General features: G+C 42.6%; 1 protein-coding gene across 4 annotated transcripts; it reads left to right on the top strand.

The window, feature by feature from the left end:
- Window positions 1–920: 920 nt before the first annotated feature.
- On the top strand, window positions 921–18658 carry LOC122678116 (trichohyalin-like). 4 transcript variants are annotated; one of them, XM_043878631.1, is made up of 16 exons: window positions 921–1050; window positions 6739–6823; window positions 7184–7371; window positions 9633–9681; window positions 10742–10900; window positions 11255–11448; window positions 12898–12982; window positions 13323–13478; window positions 13850–14008; window positions 14351–14544; window positions 15083–15131; window positions 15504–15662; window positions 16279–16437; window positions 16795–16953; window positions 17304–17491; window positions 18443–18658. In XM_043878631.1, the coding sequence occupies exons 2-16, from the start codon at window positions 6778–6780 to the stop codon at window positions 18497–18499; spliced, it is 2001 nt and encodes a 666-aa protein (XP_043734566.1). In that variant the 5' UTR covers window positions 921–1050; window positions 6739–6777; the 3' UTR covers window positions 18500–18658. The 4 variants fall into 4 exon arrangements, with proteins under 4 accessions (XP_043734566.1, XP_043734568.1, XP_043734567.1 ...); XM_043878633.1 differs by having other exon boundaries at window positions 14357–14544; XM_043878632.1 differs by having other exon boundaries at window positions 11258–11448.
- The last annotated feature ends 324 nt before the right edge of the window (window positions 18659–18982 follow it).

The raw sequence follows: 18982 nt of genomic DNA on the forward strand, positions 1-18982 counted from the left end.
ATTTCTGGAACCTAGAGTGGTGGGACTGTAATGTCTTCTAAGTTATAGAACCACCCTCCCAAACCATCTCCATCTCCAGTGTCCTCCCTTTATTCTCTCTTTCTGCCATCAGAGAGAGGGAGCTCAAACATGACTCAGCATGACTAGTAACCTTCAAAGTCTCTGTCTGCGGAATACAGTCTATGAACCAAGTCTTTCAACTTTATTCTCAGTGAGTCTGTTACACTGGTTACATGGACCTGATTACATAGGGGCTGATTAGCCCCTACTTTTGTACATCTGTTCACTGCCTTCATTTGCTTTAAAATCTATTTCCTCCAGTTACCTTTTTAAAAAGACTGAATCACTTTTTAAGATCCAACAGAAATGATACCTTCTCAGTGAAGCTATGTATGAAAAGTGAAAGTGCTAGTCACTCAGTTGGGTTTAATTCTGTGACCCCACGGACCGTACCCCGCCAGGCTCCTCTGTCCATGGAATTCTCCAGGCAAGAATACTGGAATGGGTAGCCTTTCCCTTATCCAAGGGATCTTCCCCACACAGGGATCCAACCCAGGTCTCCTGCATTGCAGGCGGATTCTTTACCAGCTGAGCCGCCAGGGAAGCCCAATTAATAACAAGGGTACTTTTAAAAGAGAGAGAGAGGGGAAAAAAAAAAAGATTCAAAGCAAAAAATTAAAACCCCAAAACCCCTCTATTGCCTTCCCCAAATTACCCCTGAGAAACAATCACATCGGCGGCTGCTCTGTTCCCACTGTGGGGTAAGGACACCGAAGACAACTGTGAAGGAGGGAGCTGCCTGGATTTTGGCCACATTCTGAGTCTCTAGCCTCGGTTAAGAAAGAAAAAAACCTGTAGCAATTATCCTTAGGATACCGGATGTGTCCTTTCGGTTTCATTACTCATAAGCCTCACCCATAACAGATGGCTGTGAAAACCTGCTCGCCTTTCAACTTTTAAAGAGCAGAGCAGGTTTCCGGAGGAACCAGACTCAAGGGGAGCCCCAGGGAAGAACCAAGGCAGCTGGGAATTTGACCCTCGGTGCGCCAAGTAAGTTTCTTCCTACACTTCCCCTTCCAAGCACATTTTTGTTAACTAACAACAGTGGATCCCTAGCGTAGACCGCACACTGCGGGAGGGGAGGCTGCCAGCTGCCTGGGCGGGAGGGTGTGAGGGCCGCTTTGCGTCTTCCTTTGGATCTGGTGCGGCTGCGAATCAAGTCCCTGGATGTGCTGCTTCCCCCGGACACTCAGTCCCGGCCTGCGGTAAAGAGCCTCGCTTGGGAGGAGGAATCCACCCCGTCTCACCTTCGGAAAAGGGGGTTGAGGTCCTTTATAGGACTGAGGGACTAAATCCCGCCTCCTAAAAGCGGAGCTGAGTGGGGTTGCTCCCTCCTCCCTCCTCCTCCCCATCAGACACCTCCTGACTACCCTGCGGGTAGTGGAAAAACAGAAAAGAAGGTCCTCAACATACGGAGGAGCCTGGTGGGCTGCAGTCCATGGGGTCGCTAAGAGTCGGACAGGACTGAGCGACTTCACTTTCACTTTTCACTTTCATGCGTTGGAGAAGGAAATGACAACCCACTCCAGTGTTCTTGTCTGGAGAGTCCCGGGGATGCGGGAGCCTGGTGGACTGCCGTCTATGGGGTCGCACAGAGTCGGACACAACTGAAGCGACTTAGCAGCAGCAGCAACATACAAGTTTATTTTTAAAAATTCTTATTACATATTAACCATGTGTAATATTCCAAAAATTCTGCAGAGTTGCATTTGTGTGAAATAATTTATTCTCACACTTTCCCTTAAAATAAACCATAAGGTCTAAGCCTATTTTTCCAAATGTGTCGTCCTTATCAAAAACAAAGCAAGACAAAAACACAAACGTTATTTTCAGTTTCTTGTTCTATTCCCTTTGTGAGAATGAAAAGCATGTCTCAGTTTCTTTTCAGCTTCTGTAAAATGGCTCAGAACGTAAAGAATCTGCCTGCAATGCAGGAGACCTGAGTTTGTTCCCTGAGTCGGGAAGATCCCCATGCAGAAAAGAATGGCTACCCTCTCCAGTATTCTTGCTTGGAGAATTCCAGGGACAGAGAAGCCTGGTAGGCTACAGTCCATGGGGCTGCAGGTCAGGCAAGACCGAGCAACTAACACTTTCCATAAAATAGCCGCAGAAAATTGGGAGGAAAAAAGAGAGTAAGGATGACTGGTAAACAACTGGGAGCTTTTTCTGGAACTCACTGATCTGAAGAGCTGTGAAGAAGAAATGTTAATCTGTCGAGTTTCTTTTGCATATAAATTAGTCTTGAGATCAGAACTCTTAATTTCTGATTCAAAATGGTATGTGAGGAATGGAGACTTGAGGGAGAGAATATAGCCTGATGGTCTTGACTGTAGGATTCAGACGCTAGCTTGAGTTCTGGGAAGACTCAGCTTTCCCATTTGCGCAGTGGTAGCTGGGAGCTGACAGCCTCATATCCTGTCACATAGCCAGGACACCAGCCCACGGTGTGGAAAGAACCCTGCCTGGAGAGATGAGAGATTAGGATCTTCTCCTGGTTCTTTGGAGAGGGGTTAGGGGAAGGACACATTTTCTCCACCCATGACCTCATTTCCTCACTTGCATATGCATTGAGAGACTACTGCTTCTCAACAGGGCTCCACACTAGATTCACCGCCTGCACTTTTTTTTTTTTTTTTTGAGTGATGACCGAGGCCATACTTGAGTCAGACAGTTCTGGCTGGTTTTATTTATTGAATAAGGAAAAAAATGATACACGCAAAGCAAATAGGCAGCCTAAACATGGCAGCCTCATTTTACCCCCAGTCACAACCTTAAAAGTTGGGAAACAAGCATGTTGCCTCCTGGCCTTGGTTGTAATCCATTGCTCCGGCCCAAGTGGCCTCTGACACCCCAGGGGGCTGCTTATTTCTGGATACTTTCTGGAAATTGGGAAGGACCAACTCAACACTTCTGGGAAATAAGCAGTGCTTTCTTCTTCCTTGATGTAGTCCTGTGGTAGACATGTCCAAGGGTTGCACAGACCCTCCTGAGGGAAGAGTTCAGTTCTGAGTCTTTTTACATGGATATTTTTGAACAGTTATACTTCACTGAAGATCAGATATTCTTCACTGACTTTTTAATTAAGATATACTTTTTATTGGTTTATTACACACATCTTTTTCTTTTCTTTTTTTTTTTTTAACACATATCTTTTTCTTGATGTTGATACACATTTCTATTTGGAAAAACAAAACCAATTTTCCAATGACTCAATTTCCCTACACAGAGGGTGACTGTTAAACTGTGTGGCCAAAAGGATTTTGATGACTTCTAAAAAAGAAAAGAAACAAAAACTGTTTCCCTTTTGGAACCTAAACTCCTTCAATCTCTTAAATAGTATAAATGGTTCTAAAGATATTGTATTTCATTGATTTGTCATATGTCAAACTGGAATTGTCAATCATCTCAGATTTTGATGAATACTTGCTATCCCTATCACTAATTCTATAGCTATTCTCAACAACTAAGACCAGGAAACAGAAGAGATGGATGAAATCTGTGTCTTAACATTTCATGGATTGTGTTCCCAAGGTCACCCTAGTCCCAGGTCCTCCCTCAGCATTGGCTTCACTGATCTGTTTTATTTTTAATATGTTTTCCTGGGAAATTCTTCTTCCAGAATACACCAAAGTATGTTACCTGAAAAAAGATACTTTCATTTTTAAAATGCCGTGACTTGAAGATCCATAAAGATTAATAGAAAGGAAATAACTAATTTAGTAGCAGGAGATGTGGCTTATGAAGATTTTCCTACTTGTTATTTGGTCGCTAAGTAATGTCTGACTCATTGTGACCCCATGGACTGCAGCACACCAGGCTCCTCTGTCCTCTCCTATCTCCTGGAATTAGCTCACATTCATGTTGATACTATATGGATATGATAAGTGATAAAAAAAATCATTTAGATTTGTAGTTTTGTACAAATCTACAAATTTGTAGATTTGTAGTTTCAGAGTTATTGATCATTTACCATAGCTCCCCTAAATTTCCTGACTTATCCAGTGCTGTGAATGCTTGTGGTGACCTTCCTGGATGCCTTCAACAATGGGCAGTTCCTTATTTGGAGAACCTCTGTCCTAGTGTGGAAACTGAGCAGCTATGCAGAGGGAGGTTTCCACAAAAATGGTCCTGGCACTGTCAAAGATGGCCTACAGATAAGATGTAATGGAGTGCTCCAGGCTTCCCTGATTGCTCAGTGGTAAAGAACTCATCTGCCAGTGTAGGAGACACAGGTTCAAAGCCCTGGGTCAGAAAGATCCCCTGGAGGAGTGCATAGCAACCCACTCCAGTATTCTTGACTGGAAAATCCCATGGACAGAGGAGCCTGGTAGGTACAGTCCAGGCGGTCACAAGACAGTTGGACACGACTTAGTGACTAAACAACAACAGTGGACTACTCCATCAAATATGACAAACCAGAGTCATTGAAGCAGCACATGATAATTTGTCTTAATGGTTGATTCTTCATGTTACCTCTGATACCTTGAAGCCACATTTTTGTCCACAGGTTTACTACTGTTCATAGAAGAAAGATTCTGATTCTTTTGAGCAAGAGTGTTCTAATAGATTATATTACTCCAATTTATGTCCTCCTCTCCCAAGCTCAGGGCTTCCTTGGTGGCTCAGATGGTAAAGAATCCACCTGCAATGCAGGAGACCTGGGTTTGACCCCTGGGTTGGGAAGATCTCCTGGAGAAGGGAATGGCAACCCACTCCAGTATTCTTGCCTGGAATACTGACAAGACATGGACAGAGGAGCCTGGATGTGTACAGTCCATGGGACTGCAAAGAGTTGGAAACAACTGAGCAACTAACACTCACACTTTCCCAAAGTCAGGCAGTTTTCCTGGAAATCCGTCTGACCACTGAAGCAAAGTCAGTAGAGAACTCAGATGTCCTCCTTGACTGAAAATTATAAACACACTTAAGTTATTTTGAGCTTGTTGCTTTTACTGTGTACTCTCTCCCGTTCATTGTAATCCAAGTTTCTCTGGGAAGATTCCCTTACCAGATATTTCTTTACTTTGCTTTTAGTGGTAATACTATAAATCATGTCCTATATATTGAATCTCAGGACGCTGCAACTGTGATGAACCAACATACGAAAAATCTCAGGATGCTACAACTGTGAGCAACCAAAATACAAACTAACATTTCACACAGAAGGCTCAGGGGACTTAGAAACTTACTAGTAGTCTTAGAGAATTTCAGTTTCTTTTTCTGAGGTGGGAGTAATTCAAGTTCCCTTAAACAGTTTTATTGAGATGTAAAACAAACACCATAAATTTAATGCATTTAAAATTTACAGTTGATACATATGTACCAAATTGGGAAAGGAGTACATCAAGGCTGCGTATTGTCATCCTGCTTATCTAACTTATATGCAGAGAACATCATGAGAAATGCTGGGCTGGATGAATCCCAAGCTGGAATCAAGATTGCTGGGAGAAATATGAATAACCTTAGATATGCAGATGACACCATCCTTATGGCAGAAAGCAAAGAAAAACTAAAAAGCCTCTTGATGAAAGTGAAAGAGGAGAGTAAAAAAGTTGGCTTAAAGTTCAACATTCAGAAAACTAAGATCATGGCATACGGTCCCATTATTTCATGGCAAATAGATGGGGTGGGGAAACAATGGAAACAGTGAGACTTTATTTTCTTGGGCTCGAAAATCACTGCAGATGGTGACTGCAGCCATGAAATTAAAAGATGCTTGCTCCTTGGAAGAAAAGCTATGACCAACCTAGACAGCGTATTAAAAAGCAGAGACATTACTTTGCCAACAAAGGTCCGTCTAGTCGAAGCTATGGTTTTTCCAGTAGTCACATATAGATGTGAGTTTGGACCAATAAGGAAAGCTGAGTGCTGGAGAATTGATGCTTTTGAACTGTGGTGTTGGAGAAGACTCTTGAGAGTCCCTTGGACTGCAAGGAGATCAAACCAGTCCATCCTAAAGGAAATCAGTCCTGAATATTCATTGGAAGGACTGATGCTGAAGCTGAAACTCTAATACTTTGGTCACCTGATACGAAGAACTGACTCATTGGAAAAGACCCTGATGTTGGGAAAGACTGAAGGCGGGAGGAGAAGGGGATGACAGAGGATGAGTTGGTTGGGTAGCATCACTGACTTGATGGGACATGAGTTTGCATAAGCTCTGGGAGTTGGTGATTGACAGGGAAGTTTGGCATGGTGTTGTCCATGGATTCACAGAGTCGGACATGACTGTGTGACCGAACTGAACTGAACATATGTACCAGGGTAAATGTACAGTGATTTCACATGGAGAAGGTGTTTTCAGAAAGCTTCCTGAAAGATGTGTGGGGTGTAAATTGTGAAATATTTTTACATACTATCCAGGGTGGGATGTCTCCAGAAGAACCACAAACAGAAAAAAGATTGTGAAAAATATTAAAGGGCTTATAGTTACCTATTTGTAAACCTGCACATTCTTCTGACTAGTGGAAGCTAGCATGTGGTTTGGTGGAGTTGAGGGGAGGCAACACTGGCAAGGAGGTGCAGGGGTAGCGAGGTAGGCAGAATCTTGGAAATTGCATTTGTAGGCAGTTAGAAGCAACCAGTGAATGTTATTCAGAACAGTTCACTTGCCAGAATACTTTAATGGAATTCTAGATATGACCTGCTTGACATGTCTTTGCCCCTTTCTGTCTCCAGGGCTAAAAGAAGATAAAAGAAGAATTAGAAGAAAGCTGAATGAATAAAGATGGGATCCTTCATGATACAGAAAAGACCTCAGCAGGTACAGGGGAGGGTTCTGCAGTGGGGTGGGGTTCTGCTCACAGTTCTGCTGCAGTGGCCCCTGAGACTCTGACAGGAGGAACTTCCAGAAGCAGGGACCTTCTCCTCCTATAAACACACTCTGTTTCATCTCACAATAACAAAGAGAGTTGTGGTTGTAGGTCCAGGCAGCCAGTCAGAATCTTTCCTAGCACATTTCCAAACCTGCCCTTGATGTACAGTCACAGGTGAAGTCAGACATGTCCATTTGCTTTTTCAAGACAATTTGGTCACTGAGAAGGTGGAGGTTTGAGGGATGAGAGGTTGTAGCTCTTAGGACTGACTTTTGTTTTCTCCCTTCTCTAACATCTTCCTGGAGCAGCAGAGCAGTACAAAAGAGAAGCAGCTAAGAGGGAAAAGGATTCTCTTGAGCAAAAGGTTAAAGAGCTGCTACAAATGTTAGAGAGCCAAGAAACAGCCTTCAAGATATTTAGAGTCAAAATCACAGGCGAGATGAGAGAAAGAGACAACCTTCTGAGAAGGATGAACAAGAGGATTGAGATGCTGGAGGTAACTTGGTGTGGGTCTGGGCAGTGATGGTAGAAAAAGTCCTCAAACCCCAGGAAGGGATGGGTGGAAATTAAAGCAAAGTCATAGAGAGAAGCACCATGGTCCTTGACTGCTTTTGACTCATTAGAAGCTCTGAGTTTTTAATGGTTATTTATTTAGTTGCTAAATTGTGTCTGACTCCTTGCAACCCCCTGGACTGTAGCCTTCAGGCTACAGTACCCTGCAAGGCTCCTCTGTGCATGGAATTCTCCAGGATAGAATACTGGAGTGGGTTGCCATTTCCTTCTCCAGGGGATCTTCCCAACCCATGGGTCAAACCTGTGTCTCCTGCATTGGCAGGTGGATTCTTTACCATTGAGCCACCAGGGAAGCCCTTTTAATGGCTTAAATCCAAGCATTTGGGTTCTTATCACAGTGAGCTTCTGAAGATTCCAGGAGGACCTTGGAACCTCCATGCATTTATAAATAACTTTCCCATGATTTGAGAGAATAGCATTGAAACATGTATATTACCATATGTGAAATAGATCACCAGTCCAAGTTCGATGCATGAAACAGGGCGCTCAAAGCCAGTGCACAACCCTGAGGGATGGGATGGGGAGGGAGATGCGAGGAGAGTTCAGGATGGCGGATACATGTATGCCCATGGCTGATTCATGTCAGTGTATGGCAAAAACCACCACATACTGTAAAGTAATTAGCCTCCAATTAAAATAAATAAATTAATTTAAAAATAAAAACTTTCCCAGAGCTTGTGTTGCTGTTTTGAGGGATTCGTGGATGATCTCATGGAGTCAGTATTAACTGGGATTCCCAGGGCTATCAGGTGGTTATTCTGCGTGTATCTACTAGATGCAGGAGATGTTACTGGAGCAGTACTTGTAATTTGTCTTAATAGTTGATTCTTCACGTCACCCACTCTACCTCAATGCCATCTTATTGACTACAGATTTACTGCTATTCAAACCCTGATGGCTCAGTGGTAAAGAATCTGCTTGCAATGCGGACACTTGGATTCAATCCCTGGGTTGGGAAGATCAACCCGGTCCAGTGTTCTTGCCTGAGAAACTCCATGGACAGGGGAGCCTGGCGGGCTATACACTTCATGGGTTCGCAAGAGTTGGACACAACTTAGTGACTAAACCACCATCATAGTAGCAGGATCTTGATTCCTTTAAGAGAGTCTAAATCACTATATTACTCCAAGTGATCTCCTCCTGTTCCAAACTCAGGTACTTTTTCTGGAAAACTGTCTGATCTCTGAAGCAGAGCAAAGACACTCAGATGTCCTTGACAGAACATGCCCCAGGTTTCCTTATCTACTTGGAACACATCTAGCTTATTTTTAGCTTGTTGTTTTTTCTGTACATTCTCTATATTCACAGTAAACCAAGTTCCTCTGGGAAGATCTCTTACCAGATCATTCTTCATCTTTACTTTGCTTTTAGTTGTATTACTGTTAACTGTATCCTGTAGATAGAATCTCAGGATGCTACAACTGCAAGGACCCCTAGAGATTATATAATATAAATTAAACATCTTGCAAACATGGCTCAAGGAGTTGGCACTTATCACCAACTCGATGGGCATGAGTTTGAGTAAACTCCAGGAGTTGGTGATGGTCAGGGAGGCCGGGCGTGCTATGATTCATGGGGTCGCAAAGAGTCGGACACGACTGAGTGACTGAATTGAACTGAACTGAACTGAGTAGCCATAAAGAGACTATTTTCCCAGATGGAGTAATTCAAGTTTTCTTAAACAGTTTTATTGAGAGAGAATTTAAAAACTATCAATATAAAAAAAACTATTAATATAAATTTCATTTATTAAAAATACATGATTGATATGAATTACTCATGTGAATGTACACTGATTTCACATGGGGAAGGTTTTCTCTGAAATCTTCCTGAAAGAGGCATATGATGTAAATTTTGAAAAACTGGTACATCTTATTCAAGGTGGGATGTTATCAGAAGAGTCAAAAGCAGAAAAAACAGCATATGAAAAATATAAAAGTCCCCAAATTTGCATATTTATAAAACTGCACATTCTTCTGATGGGTGGAAGCTAGCATGCTGAGGGGTAAGCAACATGGTGAGGAGGCTGCAGGGGTAGCCAGGTAGGTGGGATCTGGAAAATTTACCTGTAGGCAGTGAGAAGCAACCAGGAAGTGTTGCTTGAAACAGTTCACTTCTCAGAATGTTTCAGTGGAAGTTTAAGTTTGACCTGCCTGACATGGCTTTACCCCTTTGTGCCTGCAGATCTTAAGAAAGATAAGGAAAGAACAAGAGGAATGCTTCATGAAGAAAGGTGAGGAGTGGAGAGAGGCTCAAGAAAGAGTGGATATATGTATATACGTATGTAGATAATTATGACCAATTCATGTTGTATGGCAGAAACCAACACAACATTCTAAAGCAATTTTCTTGAAGTAAGCCAGAAAGATAAAGACCAATACACTATACTAATGCATATATATGGAATTTAAAAAGATGGTAACGATAACCCAATATGCAAAACAGAAAAAGAGACACAGATATACAGAACAGACTTTGGGACTCTGTGGGAGAAGGCGAGGGTGGGATGTTCTGAGAGAACAGCATTGAAACAAGTATACTATCAAGGGTGAAACAGATCACCAGCCCAGGTTGGATGCATGAGACAAGTGCTCAGGGCTGGTGCACTGGGAAGACCCAGAGGGATGGGATGGGGAGGGAGGCAGGAGAGGGGATCGGGATGGGGAACACATGTAAATCCATGGCTGATTCATGTCAATGTATGGCAAAAACCACTACAATATTGTAAAGTAATTAGCCTCCAACTAATAAAAATAAGTGAAAAAAAAAAGCTGGGGATCTATAAATGACACATAGCTATATTAAAGAAATTAACTTTATATACTGAGCCACTGCTAATGATATTTTAATTAATAAAAGTTGCTTTTAAAAAAAATAACAAAATGTTGATTAAAATTTGAAAAAAAAGAAAGCTCCTTCATGATTCAGAAAAGACCTCAGCAGGTAGAAGGTGGGCTCTCCTCACAGTAGAGAGGGGAGGTTCCTGCAGTGACCTCTGAGACTCTGACAGGAGAACTTCCAGAAGGATGAGCTTCTTCACCTCTTGTGAACTCACTCTGCTACATCTGAAATAACAAGGAGAGTTGTGGTTGTAGGTCTAGCCAGCCAGGCATGGCCTTTCCTAGCATGTTTTCATACCTGCCCTTATGTGTGGTCACAGGTGAATTCAAACATGTCCATCTGCTTTTTTCAGACAGTTTGGTCACTGAATGTGGAGGTTTGGGGGATGAGAGGTTGAAGCTCTCAGAGTTGACTGTTGTTTCCTTTCCTCTCTAAAAAATCTTCCTGAACAGAGGAGCAGATCAAAAGAGAGGCAAGTGAGAGGGAAAAAGACCCTTCTGAGTTAAAGGTTCAAGAACTGCAGCGAAAGTTGGAGAACCAAAAGAGAGTTTTGGAGAGATTAAGAGCCAGAATGAGAAAGGAGATAAGAGAAAGAGAGAAGACCTCAGCAGGTACAGGGGAGAGTTCTGCTCACAATGGGGTGGGGAGGTTCTTGCAGTGCCCTGTGAGACTGCTACAGGAGGAATTTCCAAAAGCAGGGACCCTCTTCTTCTTCTCTGAACACACTCTAAGCTATATCTGAAATCAACAAGGTAAGATGATATAGGTCCAACCAGGGTGCCAGGGCCTTTCCTAGCACACTCCCCAAACTGCCCTTAATGTGTGGTCACAAGTGACTTGAAATGTTTTATGTGTCCACCTGCTTCTTCTACAGTTTGGTCACTGAGAAAGGAGGGTTGGGTTCTGGAAGGTGTAGGTCTCAGATCTGACTGTTGTTTTCTTCCTCCTCTAAATCCTTCCTGAAGCAGAAGAGTGGGCCAGAGGAGAGGCAACTGAGAGGGAAAAGGAACCTCTTGAACAAAAGGTTAAAGCATCACAGTCAAAGATGGAGGGTGACCAAAGTGTCTTCTTGAAGGGAGTTAGACTCCAAACGACAAAGAAGATGAGAGAAAGAGAAAACCTTCTGAGAAGGATAAAGGAGAGGTGTGAGATGTTGGAGGTAATCTAGTATGGGTCTGGGCAGTGACTGTGGAAAAAGTATTGGAACCTCAGGAAGTGGTGGGTGGAAATTAAAGCACAGTCACAGAGAGAAGCACTATTCCCCTGTATTGCTTTCAATTCACTAGAAGCTCTGAGATTTTAATGGCTTATATCTAGGCTTTTGAGTTCAGTTCACAGTTTTTGAAGAGTCCAGGAGAACCTTAGTATCTCCAAACATTTGTAGAATATAAATAACTTTTCCAAGCCTTGTGCTGCTGTTTTGAGAGATTCCTGATTGATCTCATGGAATCAGTATTAAATGGAGTTGCCAGATTTAACAAGTAGGCATTCTGAGTATGTTTAATGCAAGCAGGATAAATTACTGAAGCAGTACCTCGTCATTTTTCTTTTTTGGTCATTTTTCTTAATAGTTGATTCTTCCCATTGCCCTCACTACTTAAAGGCTAACTTATTGGCCACAGATTTAGCGCTATTCATAGTAGGGGGATCCCGATTTCTCTGAAAGAGTTCTAATAGAAAATAATATTCTATTCCAAACTGAAGCACTTTCTCTGGACATCTGTCTGACCTCTGAAACAACGTCAGTACAGATATCTTCCTTGACTAAACACTTGCATAATTTCCTTATATGCTTAGAAAAGACAAGTTATTTTGAGATTGCTACTTTTACTGTGCACTCATTCCCATTCAGAGCAAATCAAGCTCCTCTGCAGAGCTTCTCCTACCAAAGCTTTCTTTATCTTTATTATGCTTTTAGTTGTATTACTGTTATTCATACACTATAGATAGAATCTGAGGAAGCTACTGCTGTGAGGAACTATAGACATTATATTAAAAACCCCTGCATTTCACCTGGAAACTCAAGGAATAAAGATACTTACTGGTATGTCTTACAGTATTTCAGCACTTTTTTTCTGAGATGCAGAGATTCAAGTTTATTTAAACAGTTTCTTTGAGATGTAATTCACAAGCCATAAATTTCAGGGATTTAAATGTACAATTATATTTAATTAGATGTACATGTATAATTGATACAAATTTATGCACATAAAAGTACAGTGATTTCATATAGGGAAGGTGGTTTAGTGAATCTTCCCAGAAAAGGTGTGTGATGTAAATTTTGAAAAATTTGTACATATTATCTATGGTAGAATGTTATATCTGAAGAGCCAGAAGCAGGAAAAACAGCATACAGAAAATATGAAGGGGACCAAGGTTTTGTATTTGTAAAACTGCACATTTTTCTGACTAGTGGAACCTTCATGGATGGTGAAAGCAACACTAGCAGAGGAGGCTGGAGAGTTAGTGAGGTAGGCAGGATTTTGGAAACTTGCAGGCAGTTGAACACAACCAGGTAATGTTATTGAGAATAGTTCTTTTCTCAGAATATATCAACGGGGAGTTCAGGTTTGACCAGCATGACATGTCTGCCACTCTGTGTCTCCAGATCTTGGGGATGATAAAGGACGAGCTAGGGGAATGCTGCAAGAAGACAGATGAGCTCCTTTGTGACTCAGCCAAGATCTTAGCAGGTACACGGGAGGGCTCTGCTCACCGTGGGTGGGGAGGTTCCTGCCGTGCCCTCTGAGAACTCTGACAGGATGAACTTCTGGAACTTCTGTGAACATGCTCTGCTTCATCTGAAAATAAGGTGGCTTATGGTTTTAGGTCCAGCCAACCAGTCATTCCCAAATCTGCACATTCCTAAACTTGCCTTTGATATGTAGTCACAGGTGAATATAGCCATGGCCATCTCCTTTTTTCACAATAGTTTGGTCAATGGAAAGTGAAGGTTTAGTGGGTAGAGGAGGTTGTACCTCTCAGGGCTGACTGTTGTTTTCTTTCCTCTCTAAAATCTTCTTGGATGAGCAGAATGCCCTGAAGGAGAGCCATCTGAGAGGGAAAAGGAGCTTCTTGAGCAAAAGTATAAGGAGATACATCAAAAGGTGGAGGACCAAAAAAAAGACTTTGAAGAATTTGGAGGCAAAATGATAGAGGAAATAGGAAAAAGACAAAAGATTTCAGTAGGTACACGAATGGGCTCAGCACACAATGGGGTGGGGAGGTTCCTTCAGTGCCCTTTAGGAGTCTGATGGGAGGGACTTCCAGAAGTAGGGAACTTTCTGCCCTGTGTGAACATACTCTGTTATATCGGAAAATAACAATGCTGGTTGTGACTGTAGGTCCAGCCTGACAGTCAGGGATTTTCCTAGGAGATTCCCCACCCTGCCCTTGGTGTGTGAACACTAGTGAATCCAGACATTTCCGTCTGCTTTTTCACGACAGTTTGGTCACTGAGAAATTGGACAGTTGTGGGGGGAGGGGTGTGGTGTGTGAAGGGTGACAACTCTCAGATCTAACTGTTGTTTCCTCCTCTCTCTAACATCTTCCTGGAACAGAAGAGCGAGCCAAGAGAGAGGCAGCTGAGAGGGAAAAGGAGCTTCTTGAGCAAAAGGTTAAAGAGCTGCAGGAACAGCTGGAGGACCAAGAAAGGGTCTCTGAGGAATTTAGAGTCAAAAAGACAGAGAAGCGAAGAGAAAGAAAAAAGACATCAGCAGGTATAGGGTGGACTCAGCTCATGGTAGGGTGGGGAGGTTCCTGCAGTGCCCTCTGTGACTCTGACAGGAGGAACTTCCAGAAATAGGAGCTTCCTCTCCTTCTGTGAACACACTTTGCTACATCTGAAAATAACAAGGCGAGCTGTGGTTAGAGATCTAACCAGTCATCCCCTTTCCTAGCTCATTCTCGCACCTGCCCCCATGTGTGGTCACAGGTGAATTTAGACATGTCCATCTGCTTTGCCCAGACAGGTTGATTGCTCAGAAAGCAAGGGTTGTTGGTTGTGGGTTTGTAGCTCTCAGTGCTGACTGTTGTTTCCTTCTCTCTCTAAAATCTTCCAGGAGCAGAAATGCTGGTCCAATGGGAGATTGCTATGTGGCAAAAGAAGCTTCTTGAGCAAAAGGTTAAAGAATTGCAGCAAAAGTTGGAGGACCAAGAAAGAACCTTTGAGAGATTTAGAGTCATACTCACAAAGGAGATGAGAGAAAAAGACGACCTTCTGAGAAAGATGAATGAGAGGATTCAGATGCTGGAAGTATGTCTGGTCTGGGTCTGGGCAGTGACTTTGGAACAAAGCCTGAACCCTCAGGAAGGGATGGGTGAAAAATAAAACAAAGTCATAGAGAGAAGCACTATTGTTCTTCACTGCTTCTAATTCATTGGAAGCCCTGAGTTTTAAACAAGATTCTTTAACAATTTAAGTTAAACTTCAAGTTTCAAGTTCTTATACAGTTTTATTGAGTTACAATTCACAAACCATAAATTTCAAATATTGAAAATGTATAATATCATTGATACAAATTTACCAAAGTTATGTACAGTGATTTCACTTGGGGAATGTGCTTTATGGAATATTCCTGGAAGAAGAATGTGGTGTAAAATTTGAAAATTTGTACATATTATCTGAGTTCGGATGTTACCAGAAGGGTTGCAAGCAGTAAAATACAGCCTATGAAAAATGTGAAGCAACATAGGAATGTTACTCAGAGGAGTTGATTTCTCAGAATATTTCAGTGAAAGTTCAGCACAGGTTAGACCTGCCTGACATGTTTTTGCCTCATTCTGATCTCCAGCACTTACTGAGGTTACCAGAAAAACTAGAGGAACACGACATGAAGAAAGGTGAGCTCCTTTGTGATGCAGGAAAGAAACCTAGCAGGTAGAGAGGAGAGCTTAGCTCACAGTGGGGTGGGAAGGTTTCTGCAGTGCCCTCTCAGACTCTGACAGGAGGAAATTCCAGAAGCTGGGAGCTCTCCTTCTGGGAATACACTCTGCTTCATCTGAAAAAACAAGGCTAATTGTGGTTGTCGGTCCAATCACTCAGTCAGGGCCTTTCCTATAAGATTCCCATCCCTGCCCTTGTGTGTGGTCACAGGTGTATTTAGACATGTCCATCTCCTTTTACATGACAGTTTGGTCACTGACAGAGTGGAGGGCTGTACCTCTCGGGGTTGACTGTTGTTCTCTTCCTTTTCTAAAATCTTCCTGGAGCAGAAGAGCAGGCCAAAAGAGAGGCAACTGAAAGGGAAAATGAGCCTCTTGCACAAAAGGTTAAAGAATTGCAGCAAAAATCAGAGAACCAAGAAAGAGTCTTTGAAGTATTAAGAGTCAAAATGACAGAGGAGTTGAATGAAAGAAAGAAAGCCTCAGCAGGTACAGGGGAGGGCTCATTTCACAGCGGGGTGGGGATGTTCTTGCAGTGCCCCCTGAGACTCAGACAGGAGGAACTTCCTGAAACAGGGAGCTTCCCCACCTCCTGTGAACACATACTGCTTCATCTGAAAATAACAGAGTTGTGGTTGTAGGTCCAGCCCGCCATTCAGGGCCTTTCTTAGCATGATCCTAGGTGTATGTGGTGTGGAGGAGGAAATGGCAACCCACTTCAGTATTCTTGCCTAGAGAATCCTGTGGGCAGAGGAGCCTGGTGGGCTGCTGTCCAAAGGATCGCACAGAGTCGGACATGACTGCAGCAACTTAGCATGCATGCATGCTTGCTTTGGAGAAGGAAATGGCAACCCACTCCAGTGTTCTTGCCCGGAGAATCCCAGGGACAGAGGAGCCTGGTGGGCTGCCGTCTATGGGTCACACAGAGTTGGACACGAATGAAGTGACTTAGCAGCAGCAGCAGCAATAGGTGTATGTGGACATGTCTACCTACTTCTTTGGGACAGTTTGGTCCCTGAGGATATGGAGGGTTGGGATTTGGGGGGGTTGTAGCTGTCAGGTCTGACTGTTGTTTCCTTCCTTCTCTAAACTCTTCCTGGAGCAGAAGAGCAGATCAAAAGAGAGGCCACTGAGAGGGAAAAGGAGTCTCTTGAAAAACAGGTTGAAGAATTGCAGCAAAATTTGGAGGACCAGGAAAGAGTCTTCCAGAGATTAAGAACTGAAATGACAGAGGAGATGAGAGAAAGTGAAAAGGCCTCAGCAGGTACAGGGGAGAGCTCATTTCATAGTGGGTTGGGGAGGTTCCTGCAGTGTCCTCTGAGACTCTGACAGAAAGAACTTACTGAAATGAGGAGCCTCTTTTCCTTCTGTGAACACACTCTGCTTCATTTGAAAATACCAAGGAGAGTTGTGGGTGTAGGTGCATCCAGCCAGTTAGGGCCTTCCCTAGCATGTTCCCAAATCTGCCCTTGATGTGTGGTCACAGGCACAGGTGGAAATGTCTACCTGCTTCTTCGGGACAGTTTGGTCCCTGAGGATATGGAGGGTTGGGATTTGTGGGGGTTGTAGCTGTCAGGTCTGACTGTTGTTTCCTTCCTTCTCTAAACTCTTCCTGGAGCAGAAGAGCAGATCAAAAGAGAGGCCACTGAGAGGGAAAAGGAGTCTCTTGAAAAACAGGTTGAAGAATTGCAGCAAAATTTGGAGGACCAAGAAAGAGTCTTCCAGAGATTAAGAACTGTAATGACAGAGGAGATGAGAGAAAGTGAAAAGGCCTCAGCAGGTACAGGGGAGAGCTCATTTCACAGTGGGGTGGGGAGGTTCCTGCAGTGTTTCTCTGAGAACTCTGACTGGAGCAACTTTCAGAAGCAGGGCCCTTCTTTTCCTTTTCTGAACACACTCTGTTACCTATGAAAACAACAGGCCAGTTATGGTTGTGGGTCCAACCAGCTAGTCAGCACCTGTCGTAGCACACTCTCACACCTGCCCTTGATGTGTGGTCACAGGTGAATTCAGACATGCCTATCTGCTTTTTTCAAGAAAGTATGGTCACTGAGAAAGTGGCGGGTTGGGGATTGGGGATTGTACCTCTGACTGTTGTTTTCTTCCCTATGTATAATTTTCCTGGAGCAGGAAAGCAGGCCAAAAGAAAGGCTGCTGAGAGGGAAAAGAAGCTTTTAGAGCAAAAGCTTAAAGAATTGCAACAAAAGTTTGAATATCAAGAAAGAGCCTTCAAGGCATTTAGAGTCCAAATAACAGAAGAGGTGAGAGAAGGAGACAACTTTCTGAGAAAGATGAATGAGAGGATTGAGATGCTGGAGGTGAGTCTGGTCTGGGTCTGGGCAGTGACTGTGGAGCAGAGTCCTGGAAACTCAGGAAGGGATGGGTGAAAATTAAAGCAATGTTGTAGAGAGAAGCACCATGATTCTTTACTGCTTTAGATTCATAGAAACCCTGGGATTTTAATGGTTTGTCTGGACACTTGAGTTCTGTTCATAGTGAGTTTGTCAAGAGTCCAGGAAGACCTTGATACTTTCAAGAATTTATAGACTATAGACAATTTTCCCAGGGTTTGTGCTGCTGTTTTGAGGGATTCCTGGTTGATCTCTGGACTTTTCCTGGAGCCAATATTAAGTGGGGTTCCCAGGGCTGGCAGGTGGATATTCTCAGAAGCAGATATTGGTTCACTTTACTAAGCTTCCTGCCAGTTTTCAGACTGCTACTACATCCAAAGACCGTGATATAGATCCTTGCCAACCTAAAGTGTTCAAATATGCACAGACTTAGAAATACGGGCAACTGCCAGCTCCTAATTTGGCTGCAGCTGTCTCCAGGTGAGTTTAAACTGCCAGAGTCAGCCTTCAGTAGAGGAGAAGTTCTATCTTCTCCCATCTGGAATTATTTATATCAGTTTTCTCGATCAGCTTAGGAGTTCTAAGTATTTCTAAGATGTGGAGAGAATTTGTGCCATTCACGAGGAAGGCCCTCACCCAAATAGCATAAATGTGGCTGAAATGTCTTATAACAATTGTCCTCATGCCTGGTTAGGACTGTAGGGAAACCCTAGTGATGGGTATGAGTAAGTTTGTGCTATGCATCCTCTCACCATCCAAACCTAAACCAGGAGATATTTCTGATGAACATAATAACTTCTCACGATCCTTTAAGAAAGAACTCTTTAAAAGAAAACAAATTGTTAATGGAAAACCTTGTTTTTGAAATATTGAGATTTTGGAAAGGTTTCTGTTTACTAACACATCATACATTTTTAGGCTGCAGTGAACAATGATAATGACAAGGATAATGAGGAAAACATTGGAAAGGACTGAACATCATAGACACAGGAAGATCATGACAAAGAAAATACTTCACAGCCTTTTGTTTTAGTCTCAGTTTGGGAGAAGATAAAACATGTGTGGTCACAAATTACTCAGATATTTTGTTTGTTTCTTTTGAATTCTGGTAATATTAAAAGTTTTCATAAGTGCTTTTTTGATTTGGATTATTTTTATTTATGTATGTACTTTTTCTTTTATCATTAAAGTTTTAATGTAAAAAATAGAAAAATCATCTACTATAGAGCATCAATTCCTGGCCCACAAAGGAAAGAATTAGTGTGGCTGAATAGTTAATTTAAGTGGAAATGGAAGCAACTGACTAGAAGACAAAGAGAAGGTCAATTTTGTGATATCTTGAAAAAAAGAAAAATTTTATTAAGTAATGCTTCTGAAAGTCACATATGAATGATTATACAAATGAATATGTATACTGTTTTCTTGAGAGGAAAGGACTAATTTCTTATACAAAACAGT

The sequence above is a fragment of the Cervus elaphus genome, chromosome 20, assembly GCF_910594005.1.
Source record: "Cervus elaphus chromosome 20, mCerEla1.1, whole genome shotgun sequence".
NCBI lineage: Eukaryota > Metazoa > Chordata > Mammalia > Artiodactyla > Cervidae > Cervus > Cervus elaphus.